We start from the raw sequence: 13612 nt of genomic DNA on the forward strand, positions 1-13612 counted from the left end.
ATTCTGGTCATAACCATGACGACGAAAGGCCCGTGGGTGTATCGCTTTGCTTAGATTTCCTAGGTGGTTCAGCTTCTAGCTCCATGCCTGCTAATAGGCTTAGTATCTCTCGAGTAGAGATGTTCATTATCTTCAAGAACGAACCAAGATATCGATTATTATATACGAAGTAGAATGCGTCGTTTGCAAGGGTGATATGCATGTGGATGTTCATGTGGCTTGTACCCATATCACATGCGCATAGTAGTAAGAATTTAGACTCCTCTTTTCAGAAGCCTTGGTACCGATATATTGTCTAGCGAAGGAGGCGCTGGCAACCAAGAACCAACCTACTATTTGGCCTTGTCATTGTCTATGCTTAGCTGCAGTCAATCTGACGTGAGAAGGACTTGCCGGTATCTTGGACCAGAATCTACACATTCTCATATGTTACTCCGTCAGGCAGGTCTGTTCTGTGTTCTTGTGATAGTATTCCGAGTGCTTTGAAAGCTTGATCCACGTGACCAGGAGTCAGGGAGACGCGTAAAGGAGATGACGGAAGGAAGCCGGAGATGCCAAGCGCCCCACTAACACGGTCAAGCGTGCCATCACGTCGTCACGAGAGCGACATCGCTCTCTCGTCGACGAAACTCCATTTTTACATTTTCTAGCCTTGCGTGATTTGGATGCTGCGCACTGTCTTTTTAACCGCCAACGATGGTTGTCCTAGTTGATTTGGAAGACGATGAAGCGCCCTCATTACAGTCCCCTCACGCGTCTGGCTTGATGAACGTCAAACCATTGCACCATTCTCTGCAGGATTCGGCAACAGAGAGTGAGCAGCGAGTGAGCGTGGCAGACGAGAGGCCGAACCCAAACAAGAATGGATTCAGCGCTGCCCTGAGCTGCTATCCGTGAGCCTTAGCCATAGCATGGACTCGACTCCACGCCATGATGCATGCTAACCATGTTAACCACACAGAATAGTAAGCCAGCTCGCCGCCCAGCTCGACCTCAACACGCTCCATGATCTGTCGCGCACTTGTAGGCAGTTTCGTGCAAATCTGCTTGAATACCGTAGCCAACTTGTCAAGCATACGCTGCATTGCGTCAACGAGGATGTCGAGCCCGGCGAAACCCCAGGGTCGTCACTCCACGGAGGGAGGTATGGTACGGCAATGGAATCAAGGCTGACTACCGGTCGTGTCGGGATATGTGCTCGTGATATGGTAGGCGAGTGCCAGCGCTGTGGGACGATTGTTTGCCGGGTATGACGTCTGAATGTGTAAAAGACCAAATTGGGACTGATGATTGTCTCAGAATTGCACAATGAAGCCACCACCCACACCTGCACTTCGGGCTCGACATCGTCGGCTCTGCCGTACGTGCACCAAGGCACCGTTGCCCATGCTCATGACTGCCCAGAAAAGACGCTCGTCATCCGACTCCTCACCACCAGGGTCGCCCGACCAGCGCCCTGTGATGTTTGAAAGTAGTCAGCCGCGGGCATTCACCGCACCAGCATTTGAGCGCACCCCTTGCAATTGCGATGATGTGGTGTGGTTTTGCGCACCGTGTGGCAAGGACCTACGAAACGCAGATACCATGTACGTTCGTGGATGGAGCTGGCGCACGCGATATAGCCACTACCTGGGTGGAGTCGGAACGGGAGCTGGCGAGGGTAATGAAGGTGTTGAATGTGGGCGAGGTTGCGCTTGTCTAGGCGCACGAGTCGTTGAACACGAGACCTGTGAGCAAGACCTCTTGGACACTATTGAGAGGTCGCACACCCCTTCCCCAGAGTCACCTGACCGCTGGCGGGGAACGTCTTACCTCACTCAAGAGATTGAAGGAATTGGCGGGGTGCTGAAAATGAAGCATAAAAAGCAGGTCCGTGTTGGGGAGTGCGTAAAGCTCTATGAAGATGAAAAGGAAAAGTCGATACAGTACCTCGAGCGCGAAGTCAAAGGAGAGCTCAGAAGCTGGTGCTCATGGTGTGAACGTGTCGTTCTTGGGAAGAAGGATAAGGCTGAAATCAATGGGGTCCGACCGCCTTCCAGTGGTTCAAGTTCAACGTCTTCTACGAGCTCGAAGCCGTCGTACAGATATTAATGACGCATTCCTCGTGTGTTGACATGTTTGTTGTATGCTTGTACATAGTTTGAAGTTTTTCTCGTCGCTGGTTTCTCCATGATGTGGCATGCAACTATTTTGGTTGACAGTCTTGAACTCACTGGGTTCTCCCGCATCCTATTCAACCTTCTCCAGCACACACAATCTTCATGCTAGATGTCAAAATGGTCATCATTATAGTCATCGTCGTCGTTATCGTCCCAGCACGATGGTTCTTCGGATATCTCAGCCTTCCTCAGTTTCTCTTGTTCCGTGATGACTTTATCAACCCAGCCGTCTAGGTTTTCAGCCGTCTTTCCCATCTCACCCACTTCTGATTGCGATTTATCCCCCTTATTCCACAAACCAGCTGGACTGCCTGCATCTTCATCCCTTGCCTTAACCAACATCTCAATCTGCCACCGAAGATTCTCATTTTCTTCCTGAAGTCTCTCAATCTTCGCATGCTGCGCTCGCGCCTCCCGATCTCCTTGAGATTGCGCTTGCAGAACTATGTTGAGAGTTTCCTGCGTTTCCGAGTACCGCCGCAGTAAGTCGCAGTTGATATTCCGGTTTGTCAGGTTTGCCCTCTCAAGTTGTCGTTTCTGAGCGCGTAGCTGCTCTTTTTCGTTCTCTAGCCGTAGGCGCGCATTTTGCAGGTTGTGGATGGTGCGTTCGCGCTCAAAGGGGTGAGCAGCGATGGCGCCATCGACGAGAGTGCGAAGGGCGAGGTATTCGGCACGGAGACCGATGTACCTTGCGGCGAGTTGGATGTAGGTCCAATCATTGGTGTATTCTTCAGGCGTGAAGGAGGTGAGATTTGGTAGTGATTCTGACATTTTGATTATTTAGAGAAATTTCGGTAAGGGTGAGGAGAAGGCTACATGGATAACATGAGACTATTTATGAGGAGTATGTTTGCTGTCACAATTCACTGCTCACGGTTGATGGGCTAGACTTTCTACCCTTTCACCGTGATCTGGACATGCAGAAACTCACTAAAAACTAGGCATCACCCACATACTGCTGTGCTCAACGGCACTTCACTAAGTTGAAGTATCGTAGAGAATTTTCTTTCCCCGGCTGATCAAAGTCACTCATCTCGTACTCAGAAGAGGTTTGACACCTGTGACTGGCTTGGCGTTGTCGTGCCTTCCTCTTTCCCCAGCGAGCTGCACGTGCGTGCTGAAAACAAACAAGCCACTCGCCTCACATATCATCGGTTTCCCCTCGTCATTCTTCCACGACCTTGTCAACCCTTTCAATCTTTACTACTGATTTATATTTCACGCACCTGCGAATCACAATGGACGAAGAGGGCCCCAAATGGCGCCTAGGTATGTGAAGGCTCGTTTGTCGATTGTTTTATTTCTTGCTAATGCCATATAGACCATGCAGATAATGGCTCAGCAATCTGTCAGCAAGCAGCCTGTAAGCGGAACGAATCAAAAATCGTCAAAGGTGAACTGCGCATCGGTACACTTACACTGTTTGATAATGGCATGCAACGCCGATGGTACATGGCCTGGCGTCATTGGTGAGTCAACTTTCTCCTGCATCCCCACACAGAAATAAATACTAATACAGATCTAGGGGATGTGCGACAAAGCATCAGATCGCTGGTTTGAAAGAGACCACCGAGAACGATCCAACTAAAGCACCCGGCTATGACCGACTCAGCCCTGAAAGCCAAGAGCAGGTGAGACTCGCATTTGAAGAGGGTATGCCCGTCGATAAGGGGTTCAAGGATATTCGTGAGGACCTGGCGAAAACTTCACGCAAGTACGCGAAAGAGTATAGGGACGCAGAGGGCTACAAGGCCGATGTCGCTACTCGTGCCGCTGCTTGCCGTGGAGGCGACTGCGTATCGGACAACACCAAGATCACGAAGGGCCATCTGAGACTTGGCATCTTAGTCAACTTTGACAGTGACCATACTTCGACATATTACAAACACTGGGTAAGTTGTTTCCTCCTTTCTGGATAGAACATTGTGCTAAACATTCCACAGAAGTGCATGTCTGAATATGACTTGGCATGTGCACAGATGTGCTACGAAAAAGGGGAGTTTTATGGAATCGATCAAATCCCAGAAGAGCTCAAGGAAGTGGTGCTTAAGACATTCGAGACAGGAGAGGTCGTAGAGCCGCCAGAGCCTAGAATTGCGCCACTGAAGTCGAAGACGTCTCGTAGCAAGAAGACCAAAGTCAAGCGAGAACCTAGTGTCAGTTCGGAAGAGTCAGAAGGCCCGTTCAAGGATCCGAGTGATGAGTTGCAAGAGACAATCTCACCATCATCCGTGACGAAACCGAAAGCAAAGAAACCGAAAGCAAAGAGACGTCTCGCCAAAGAGATTGACAGCGGTAGCGAAGCCGAACCAGAGTATATTCCAAGGAAATCAAGGAGTAGATCTAGTCCATTCAAAGACGCCAACGTTCCAGTCGAGGCTGCTACGTCAGCTGCTGAAGATCTTATAGATGATTGAACATGCTGCAAAGGAAGGTTGTTCAAAAGGTGGAGCAATGACTGCGATGGCCATACGATACATATATAGATATATTTGGGGAAGCGAGACGTAAGTGTAATAGTCGGGTAGTCAATAATCACTTGTATCGCCCGTGGAGACGATTCCATAGGCTATCATGACTGCATATGGCTAGAGAGTGAGTTTCGGGAGTAAGCAGAAGATTGCGGGATCTCAGTCATATAATCATACCAATTGTAAATCTCTTTTAGAACTATATCTCTAACTGCGGAAAGTATTTCAATTGTAACGTTTCGGCCTGACAATTGAATGCAGAAGTGCGTAAAGCGGGGCAAGGAACTTACGTTTGTGATCAATGCACGACCCACCCAAGCTCCCGGTGGCGCATCCCAGTCGCAAGCTGTCCTCCCCGCAAATCATATCCACTCCACCATCCATCAACTGAACCAACCTAGTACGACCTAAACGCTTCTCTATACCTTGTCAAAACACCAGAGATCTACGCGACGACAGTCATCATGCCGGGCAAAATCATCGCCGTCACGTCGGCTTCGCACTTCTCCCAGCTTCTCTCGCAATCTACATACACCATCGTAGACTTCTACGCCGACTGGTGCGGGCCATGTAAAGCCATTGCGCCCGTCTTCCAGAATCTGGCAGAGAAGGAGACGAAGCCAGGAAGGATGCAGTTTGTCAAGGTGGATGTTGATAGCCAGCAGGAGGTTGCAAGAAAATATGGCGTCAGCGCGTACGTATATTCCAATTGATAGGACTCCAAACCGCAATCGACAACCTCGATCAAGATATGGAATGCTAACATGCGTTATCTGCAGCATGCCAACTTTCTTGGTAATCAAGTCCAACTCGGTTGTCGAGACCATCCGCGGCGCAAACCCCTCTGCCCTCACTGCCGCCGTGCGCAAAGCTGCCAGCGACACATCTGGTCCGGGCGCCGCATCCACTGCCTTCCAGTCCAAAGGGCGCACGCTTGGGTCAGCCGAGGAACCCAGTCGCCCGGTCGGGGACAGTCCATTCGCAGGTTTACAACGCATGTTGATGGGCAACGGCGGCCTGACGGATTTGGTGATCAGATTTGCAGCCTTGTACTTTATCAGTCTATTCGCGTTTGACGCGTTCAAGGCTGCGGAAGAGAGCCCATTCAATGTGAAGGCGAAGCGGTGAATGCGCAGTCGGAATGTTGGAGTTTGCGCATCACTGCTTGGCCAAGTTAGGATGAAAGGGCTGTTTGGCGTTGGGACAAGAACAAGGCGTTTGGGAGGGATACCACTTCAGATCAGATCGTCACGCATACCGGCATTACTCTTTGTAGTCCATGCGGTAAGCTGTGGAGAAAGGTTAGCGCAATACATTGATACATACAATGCTTTCAAAACTCTCGCTTCCTCTATACCCAGTTCCGCAGTCTACTCCAATGGTTAGTTTCTTTCCTAACTTGATACGCTGAAAGCCGGCCCGCCACAAGTCCTCACAAATCAGGCGTACTTACGGCGCACCAAAGAGGCTACAAGGGCGGCCTTACGCTTGTTGGGTATGCCTCCCAACCCCGCAAAGTCAGCCTTACTTGCGATACCCTTGTAATGCATCTTGTCGTGGATCGGACAGACTGTGGTTACTGTTGGTACGGATTCCTAGGACTAATCGGCTAAAGCGACCCTACACAACGCAACTCATAGAACCTTCATTTTGAAGATTCTTCACAAAGCAGGCTTGCCGCAGATACGATAGGTCAACTTGAGCAGCGTACAAAGAACTTGATCATGCGCAGGTTTCACGACCTACTGCAGTCATCAGCAGCCTCGTCGTCATTAGACGAGGAAGGTAGGGCCAGACACTATAAGACACTGGCTCATTCCAACTATTGGGATACTCATGTCTGGAAACAGCCTTGATTTACCCATCACCTCTACGATCGGCTAGGTTCGCATCACTGGCACAATGGTTTACATGCGATCTTGGGCAACTCTATCCATACTATCATTCACCACCGCTTCTCCAAAGACCCAAAGTGCACTACCGCATCAAGCAATCGAAGTACAGAGTTTCAGTCAAGTGAGTAAAGTAAGTCAAGCTCATATTCTCGACTTATGCTGGAAGTCTAGATTACTCCATCGTCTGATCTCCAATGGATACCGTGCTACAATGGCTTTGACTGCGCCAATCTGATAGTACCGCTCGATTACGAAGATAGTAGTGTTGGCACCACGACCGTCGCATTCATTCGCAAGCTTGCCCCGGGGAACGTTACTCAGGATCTTCTCTTCAACCCTGGTGGACCCGGTGGCTCAGGCGTAGGCAGTTTGCTTTCCGGAATCGGCGACCTCATCTTGAATCTGAGTGGCGAACAATACAACATCATCAGCTTCGACCCAAGGGGCGTAAACAACAGCGGCATCGAACTGACATGCTTCCCCGGCCAACCAAACATCCGAGATACCTATTGGAGTACTTTCGAAGAGCTATCCCAAGCCTCCAATCTCGACGAAACGTACGCTCGCGGCCTCGCAATAGGCCAATGGTGCACAAAGGCCAACGGAAACACAACCGCAAAATACGCCGGTACCCTCGCCGCAGTACAAGACATGCTCCACTTCACCACCCACCAATCCCGCCTCCGCAATCTCGAGAACCCAGATGAATCCCCTGTCAATTTCTACGGCCTCAGCTACGGCACCATCATCGGACAAGCCCTCGCATCCAAGTATCCCACCCGCGTCGGCCGCATGGTGCTAGACGGCACCGTCAACGCCGAAGACCACCTCAACGGCGCTAAGCTAACAGCCGTACAAGACGTCGATGCAGCGTATAGCCTGTTCTTTTCCCTCTGCCACGCCGCCGGTCCTGGAACTTGCGCTTTTTACGCAGAGGACGTGAAAAACCGCTTCGATACCTTCTTATCCAACCTCGAGCGTGAACCAGTCATCCAATTGACCTCGACTCCAGTGCCCAAAGTCATAACCAAAGACGCCGTCCTCGCCGCAGCGTTTCACACCCTATACGCCGGCGCAATTGGCTTCCCGTTCCTCGCGCGCGGTCTTGCTGCGTTGGAACGGGGGGATGCAGCAGTTTGGCTGGAGGAAATCGCGCGGTTCCAACGGCCTAGTGGTGCGGCGCAGGAGGTTTATATGTTGGTTACTGGTGCTGATTATGCGGGGCGGAGTCAGATACCGAACCGTAGTGTTTTCCGGGAGAGATACGAGGAAGTGGCGAGAACGAGTGTGTATGCGGGACGTGTGTATGCGCTTGAGAATTTGGTGTTGGGGGTTGGGGTTGGGATTGTGCCGCCCGAGAGTCAGGTAATTGAAGGTAAGTACATTCCTTGTCTATGTTTCTTGTTTTATTTTCTCTTTGTGTTTGAATGGGGTGGGATTGATTGGTGTACAGGGTTCAAGTATACGGAAACTAAGACGCCGGTTTTGTTTGTGAATCCGTCGGTGGATCCTATTACACCTGTTGCGAATGCGAGGTATATGGCGGGATTCTTTGAGGGAGCGGTGGTGTTGGAGCAGAATTCTACGGGGCATACGGTGTTGCCTTTTCTGGGGGAGTGCGTGGCCGAGGTGGTCAAGAGGTACTTTGGGGGTGGGGAATTGCCGGATGGGGGAAAGTTGTGTCGGGTTGATGTGAGGGTTGATTGGGAGGCAGGGGGAGTCGGTATGGATTGATGAGGCTGGTGTCTTGTGAAATTTGGAGTACATTTAGGGGTTGCTAGGGATAGTAGCTTAGTAGATTAGAAACGCTAATCTGAGTTTAATTCAACACTACGACAGACACGTATATTCTGAATGTCTTACATGGATTCATGAGGAATCTCCCTCATACTTACATACACCAACTTCTCCCATCCATTCAGTTCCCATTCCTACTACACACACCCATCCTACACCTCCACAAACCTCCCTATAACCTCCGCAAACCTCGCCGCATCCTCAAGCCCCACCCACCCATCTCCCTCCTCCCTCCCCTCCACAAACGCAAACAAACACCCCATAACATCCCTCGCCAAAATTGGCACCTCTATCTGCTCCTTGCTCCACTCACACCCCACATCTCTTACCTCCCCACTCGCAAAATCATGCACCTGAATCTTCACAGCCGCATCGTTATCTGAAAACTGAAAGAAAGGACTCGTAGGCGATACGAGTTTGATTTCGCCCTTTTCGCAGTTGATGGACCAGGTAAGTGCGGGGTCGCCGGGAAAGGCTGGGCCATTGCGAAAGAGAAAGGCAAGTGTTGCGTTTGGGGCTGTTTGGGCGGAGGGTGCCAGAGTGGCGTGGAGAGAGAGGAGGTCGGGCACGTTGGAGGTTATGTGGCGTGTTACTTTTTGAGTTTCTGTGTCGGGAACGCCGAGGCTTGGGCGTTGGATTTGGGATTTGGAGTGGATGCTTGAGGGGGAGAGGGGGCCGAGGACTGTGAGGATTGAGTCAAGAACTGAGATTTCGTTAGATAGCTTGTTTGAAGGATGATTTAGGAGTATGAGCATACTGTGGCCGACGCCGATAGTAATGCTGTTTCCACCGATTTCTTTGTCAGTAAAGTAGATTAGACCTGGGGGCATCATGTCTCTGAAAGGAATGCCGCCAAAGGCCTGGACGCTTGAACTTAGGATTTTCCCTAGCTCCCCTTTGCCTCCGTCTAGGACTTCTTGGAGTTTAACGACGGCTGGATCCCATCGCCTTTGCAGACCTACTGCCACTCTAGATCCGCTTTGCCGTGCTGCCTCGACTATTTCTTGGATATGGTCTTTGTTTGAGGCGATTGGCCATTCGACGTAGATATCTTTGCCCGCTTTGATACTTGGCATGATAACCTCGCGGTGCTTGTCAACTCTTGTATTACATATCACGAAATCGATATCTGGGTCTGCTGCTAGGTCTCCGGGGCCACCGTAAGCTTTGGTAGTGGCGGGGAACTCATGTTTCTGTATCGCGGCTTTTGCGGCTTCGACACTGCTGTTTAGCAATGCAGTGATAGCAATTTTTGAGCGGCCAGCGGGTGTCTTGAGAACGGGAAGGTGGGCATTAGCAGCCCATGACGTAGTGCCAGAGGAGGAAAGCCCAATCAGGGCTGCGCGTACGGGTAGTGACTTGGATGTCATTTTGTTGCTGAGAGACACTTTTGGAATGAATGATGTATCAGCCAGTGACTTGCACCACTGCTTTATAGTGCGTGTGTGCTGTGTAAACTTTAAATTCATGTTATGTGTGACTTTGTGGCATTTGTATGCAGATGCACTGGTAAGATGGCGTTTTGGTCGCCTAAGATTGGACAAAAGCATTGGTTAGCAGAACTTGGCAACTCTGTGGAGGGCGTACATCTCGTAGTATGCTAAGCAATTCCAGACTAGTACTGCGGGGTGTGTGTAAACAGTCAGACATCTCAGTGTAAAACATGGTTTCGACTCTTCAGCTGAGAAATAGCTAGTTTTGGAATTAGTTGGAAAAGGGTTCTCTCATGAGCAGCAGATATGTATGAGAAAATGGAGAGAGCCAGTCAAAATAGCAAAAGGAACCTTTGCAGCGCGTGCTTGGAGAGAAGCAATGGAACCTATCTGCGTAGGGGGACGAAGTTGCAGAGACTAAATATCTATATACCAACTAAGGGCTTACTGATACAGTACCAAGGTTACTAGCATGCGCTAATGCGGCAATGCGATGCTTCGTTTACAAACTCAGCGGATATGGATCTCCGCATCCCTAGCATCAATACAGGTCCCGTGATCCGAGCTGAATGTTAGAGCGGCATTTTCATGTGAAAGCTGTATCCATGTTTTCTGTTTTTGGTTGAAGGACGTCTTTCGGACAGAACAACATGTGGGAACAAGACGTGACTTGTAGTGACATGCTTCTGGAGATCCTAACGCATTACTACGACTCAAGTCTCCTCGATTCGCACAAGCGTTATCTCGTGTCTCAGCCACGCTCAGACCAAGGCTTCGGGGCAAGGCGACCGAAGCGGATGGCGAAAGAGTCCCGGATCCGAGATCAGACAAAGAAAATCGATGACAGCTATATGCATTACGAAAACCACGTCGCAAGCATACACGCTTTGACAAGTCATTTACTGGAGTACCGTAGTGTGAGTATTCGCTGTAAGCACAGGGGCGCAGCGTACGCTTCGGAAAGCACTCGGCTTCCGAGTTCCGATTCGTTTAGGTTCAAGGCTACAGTAGCACCGAGCGACTTGTCAGGGATTATCGCTGCTGACCTTTGAGCCCTGCATGCACATCTGGTAAGGCTGAGGTTTTGACAAGAGGCGCATCAGGTAGTAAAGTTGTGGTGGTAAGAGGGCATAACAGCAGAGATTTCTCATTGAAGCGCCTGGTCTCTTGTGGAGGAGAGGGATGCTTGGCTCAACGTTCCGTGTAGCTGGTGTGGACGAGAAAATTTGACAGTACTAAGCTTAACTGCCAGCAAGTATATGTGCCTGAAGAAATCAATACGCCGTTGCAGCTGAGGATAAATGCGGATATCTCAGCAGGTTCAGCCATAGCGGCGGCAACGGTTAGAAATGATGCAGGTCTGTACCCGGCCCTGGTCGTGATGTTTGGAGCGGCAGCGGGACTGGTAAAGACTGGCAATATGCTTCCAAATACCGTCTGAACAATGTCCAGACCGAGCAGGAGACAGGAATGCAAGGAGGAGAGGCTAGTCCGAATGGGGTTTAGGCAATGCGGGGCACGTCCGTAGCGTGTGGGACCGAGGTATGTCTGCCGCGTGCTTGTGAGACGTCGCCCACGCCAGGCCTGTTGAGCAGCTTATAGTCGGCCGATGCTTCCATTTTATCCTGTGTTGGACTTCCCCCTTCTTTTTTCATTCCAATTCAATCCCACCCAATTCAACTCCCGACACAATGGTTGAACTACCCCCCTTCGAACACACGCCCATCGACGACATTGCCCCCACGTGCGCAAAGGTGCGGGCCAGCTTCCTCTCCCACAAGACCAGGCCCCTCGAGTTCCGCATTCAGCAGCTGCGCAAGCTCTACTGGGGCTTCAAGGACAATGCCGAACTCATCAAAGAAGCCTGCAAGCGCGATCTCGGAAAGCCGGAGTTTGAGACGTACCTGACCGAGATCTCGTGGTGCATGAACGACTGCATCTGGATGGCCGACAGGGTCCGCCAGTTCGCAAAGGACGAGCCCGCGCCCGACATTCCCTGGACCAACAAGCCGCTCCGCCCGCACATCAAGAAGGATCCCTTGGGGGCTGCTCTGATCATTGGGTATGCTTCTCAATGCCATTGGTATGTCAAGGAGCGATGCTGACAAGAACAGAGCGTACAACTTCCCTATCCAACTTACCCTAGGCCCCCTCATTGGTGCCATTGCAGCTGGATGTACCGCCATCGTCAAGCCCTCTGAGTCGTCGCCCAACGCCGCCGTTGTCATTCAAAAGATCCTGCGTGAATCACTGGATCCCGAGTGCTACACGTGCATTCAAGGCGCCATCCCCGAAACTACTGCCCTCCTCGATCAAAAGTGGGACAAGATCTTCTACACGGGTGGCGAGGCTGTCGCCAAGATCATCGCAAAGAAGGCGGCTGAGACGCTTACACCGCTGACGCTTGAGTTGGGCGGCAGAAACCCTGCCATTGTCACAAAGCATGCGGATCCCAGGTTGGCAGCGAGACGATTGTTGTGGGCCAAGACATTGAACGCTGGTCAGGTTTGTCTCAGCCACAACTGCACTTTTGTTGATCGCGAGATCCTGCCCGCTTTCATCGAGGAGATGAGGAAGCAACTAGAGGAATTTTACCCACAGGGCCCCCGCAAGTCCCCTGACTATGGCCGCATCGTCAATCTACGTCAATTCCAACGCATCAAGAAGATGGTTGACGACAGCAACGGCAAGATTGTCCTCGGCGGCACCATGGACGAGTCTGACCTCTTCATCGAGCCCACCGTTGTCCAAATCAGCGACATGAACGACAGCATGGTCACTTCGGAATCTTTCGGCCCGCTCTTGCCCATCCTTCCTGTTGAAAACCTCGACGAAGCCATCAAGATTGCAAACGAACTCCACGACACACCCCTTGGTACCTATGCCTTTGGTACAAAGGCCGAGATGGAGAAAATCATCAGCCAAACACGGAGTGGCGGTGCTTCTCTCAACGACGGCTTCTTCCACGGCTCCATTCCTACCCTGCCATTTGGTGGTGTCGGAACAAGTGGCACAGGTTCATACAGGGGCAAAGCTAGTTTCGATACCTTTACTCACCGCAGGAGTGTGACTACAACACCTGCATGGATCGAGGGCCTCATGGCTGTTAGATACCCACCCTACACGCCTCAAAAGCAGAAGCAATTGAAGGGCATGAATGAGATAAAACCAAACTTTGATCGCGAGGGAAACCCTCTTGGATGGAGCACTTGGTTTTTGGGCTTGCTGGGTGTGAAGAGTCTGGCTGCCGTTGTTGGTGAGTAACTCGTGCTTTTGAGACGGTGGTTCTGGGTATATCCTAACATCAATCAGCGGCCGTTGCTTTGAAGCTATATTTGCAGCGAAGGTCCAAGCTGTAAATACTAATCATCTAGCATGATACAATGAGGAGGAAGAGGGATGTATGAATTTTGCAAGGGGGAGTCTTGGAACGAAACTGGGAGGATCTCCGGGAGATTTCAGGATCACCATTTCTTGTCTCATCATTCAGGATACACAATTGTTCGTTTGATACCAGTATTATGGTCACCCATCACGTTGCCAATCTTGACATTTTCCTTTTTTCTAACATATACACAATACTGAAATGTTCAATCATATGTTATTAATCATTCCTATCTTCCTTGTGCAATGTCTCACTCTCACGCCTTTCGATGTAGAAAGATGCCAAAGTCTCACTTCTACTTCATCCTCCTAGTCCAAGCCATTTTCACACTTCTGAGCATCCCATCTCAAGCATTCCCCCCTCACCTCACCCACAAAACAAAGAAACACCCCAAAGTCTCACATCTTCTGCACCTGTTTCCCATAACCCACAAACAACCGCTTCATTGTATCCAAGATATAAACCCCCCCCC

The 13612-nt window shown here is 50.6% G+C and overlaps 7 protein-coding genes across 7 annotated transcripts; 5 read left to right on the forward strand and 2 right to left on the reverse strand.

Annotated features, from left to right (window-relative positions):
• Positions 1–696: 696 nt before the first annotated feature.
• Positions 697–2091, forward strand: COCCADRAFT_6833 (uncharacterized protein; the record flags this gene model as incomplete). The annotated part of the gene is made up of 3 exons (XM_007716240.1): positions 697–893; positions 962–1247; positions 1300–2091. 3 exons carry the CDS (start codon positions 697–699, stop codon positions 2089–2091), a joined length of 1275 nt encoding a protein of 424 aa, XP_007714430.1.
• A 173-nt stretch (positions 2092–2264) lies between these two features.
• COCCADRAFT_27995 (uncharacterized protein) lies at positions 2265–2930 on the reverse strand (the record flags this gene model as incomplete). The annotated part of the gene is made up of 1 exon (XM_007716244.1): positions 2265–2930. One exon carries the CDS (start codon positions 2928–2930, stop codon positions 2265–2267), a length of 666 nt encoding a protein of 221 aa, XP_007714434.1.
• Positions 2931–3397: 467 nt separating this feature from the next.
• Positions 3398–4576, forward strand: COCCADRAFT_6835 (uncharacterized protein; the record flags this gene model as incomplete). The annotated part of the gene is made up of 4 exons (XM_007716241.1): positions 3398–3428; positions 3481–3628; positions 3685–4051; positions 4103–4576. The coding sequence occupies 4 exons, from the start codon at positions 3398–3400 to the stop codon at positions 4574–4576; spliced, it is 1020 nt and encodes a 339-aa protein (XP_007714431.1).
• A 518-nt stretch (positions 4577–5094) lies between these two features.
• On the forward strand, positions 5095–5758 carry COCCADRAFT_27997 (uncharacterized protein; the record flags this gene model as incomplete). Its single annotated transcript, XM_007716245.1, has 2 exons — positions 5095–5324; positions 5410–5758. 2 exons carry the CDS (start codon positions 5095–5097, stop codon positions 5756–5758), a joined length of 579 nt encoding a protein of 192 aa, XP_007714435.1.
• A 774-nt stretch (positions 5759–6532) lies between these two features.
• Positions 6533–8259, forward strand: COCCADRAFT_38629 (uncharacterized protein; the record flags this gene model as incomplete). Its single annotated transcript, XM_007716262.1, has 3 exons — positions 6533–6646; positions 6697–7900; positions 7979–8259. 3 exons carry the CDS (start codon positions 6533–6535, stop codon positions 8257–8259), a joined length of 1599 nt encoding a protein of 532 aa, XP_007714452.1.
• A 215-nt stretch (positions 8260–8474) lies between these two features.
• COCCADRAFT_27999 (uncharacterized protein) lies at positions 8475–9692 on the reverse strand (the record flags this gene model as incomplete). The annotated part of the gene is made up of 2 exons (XM_007716246.1): positions 8475–9025; positions 9080–9692. The coding sequence occupies 2 exons, from the start codon at positions 9690–9692 to the stop codon at positions 8475–8477; spliced, it is 1164 nt and encodes a 387-aa protein (XP_007714436.1).
• A 1754-nt stretch (positions 9693–11446) lies between these two features.
• Positions 11447–13114, forward strand: COCCADRAFT_101773 (uncharacterized protein; the record flags this gene model as incomplete). Its single annotated transcript, XM_007716263.1, has 3 exons — positions 11447–11817; positions 11870–13011; positions 13068–13114. The coding sequence occupies 3 exons, from the start codon at positions 11447–11449 to the stop codon at positions 13112–13114; spliced, it is 1560 nt and encodes a 519-aa protein (XP_007714453.1).
• Between the last annotated feature and the right edge of the window lie 498 nt (positions 13115–13612).

This window comes from Bipolaris zeicola, assembly GCF_000523435.1.
Source record: "Bipolaris zeicola 26-R-13 unplaced genomic scaffold scaffold_132, whole genome shotgun sequence".
In the NCBI taxonomy this organism is placed as follows: Eukaryota; Fungi; Ascomycota; class Dothideomycetes; order Pleosporales; family Pleosporaceae; genus Bipolaris; species Bipolaris zeicola.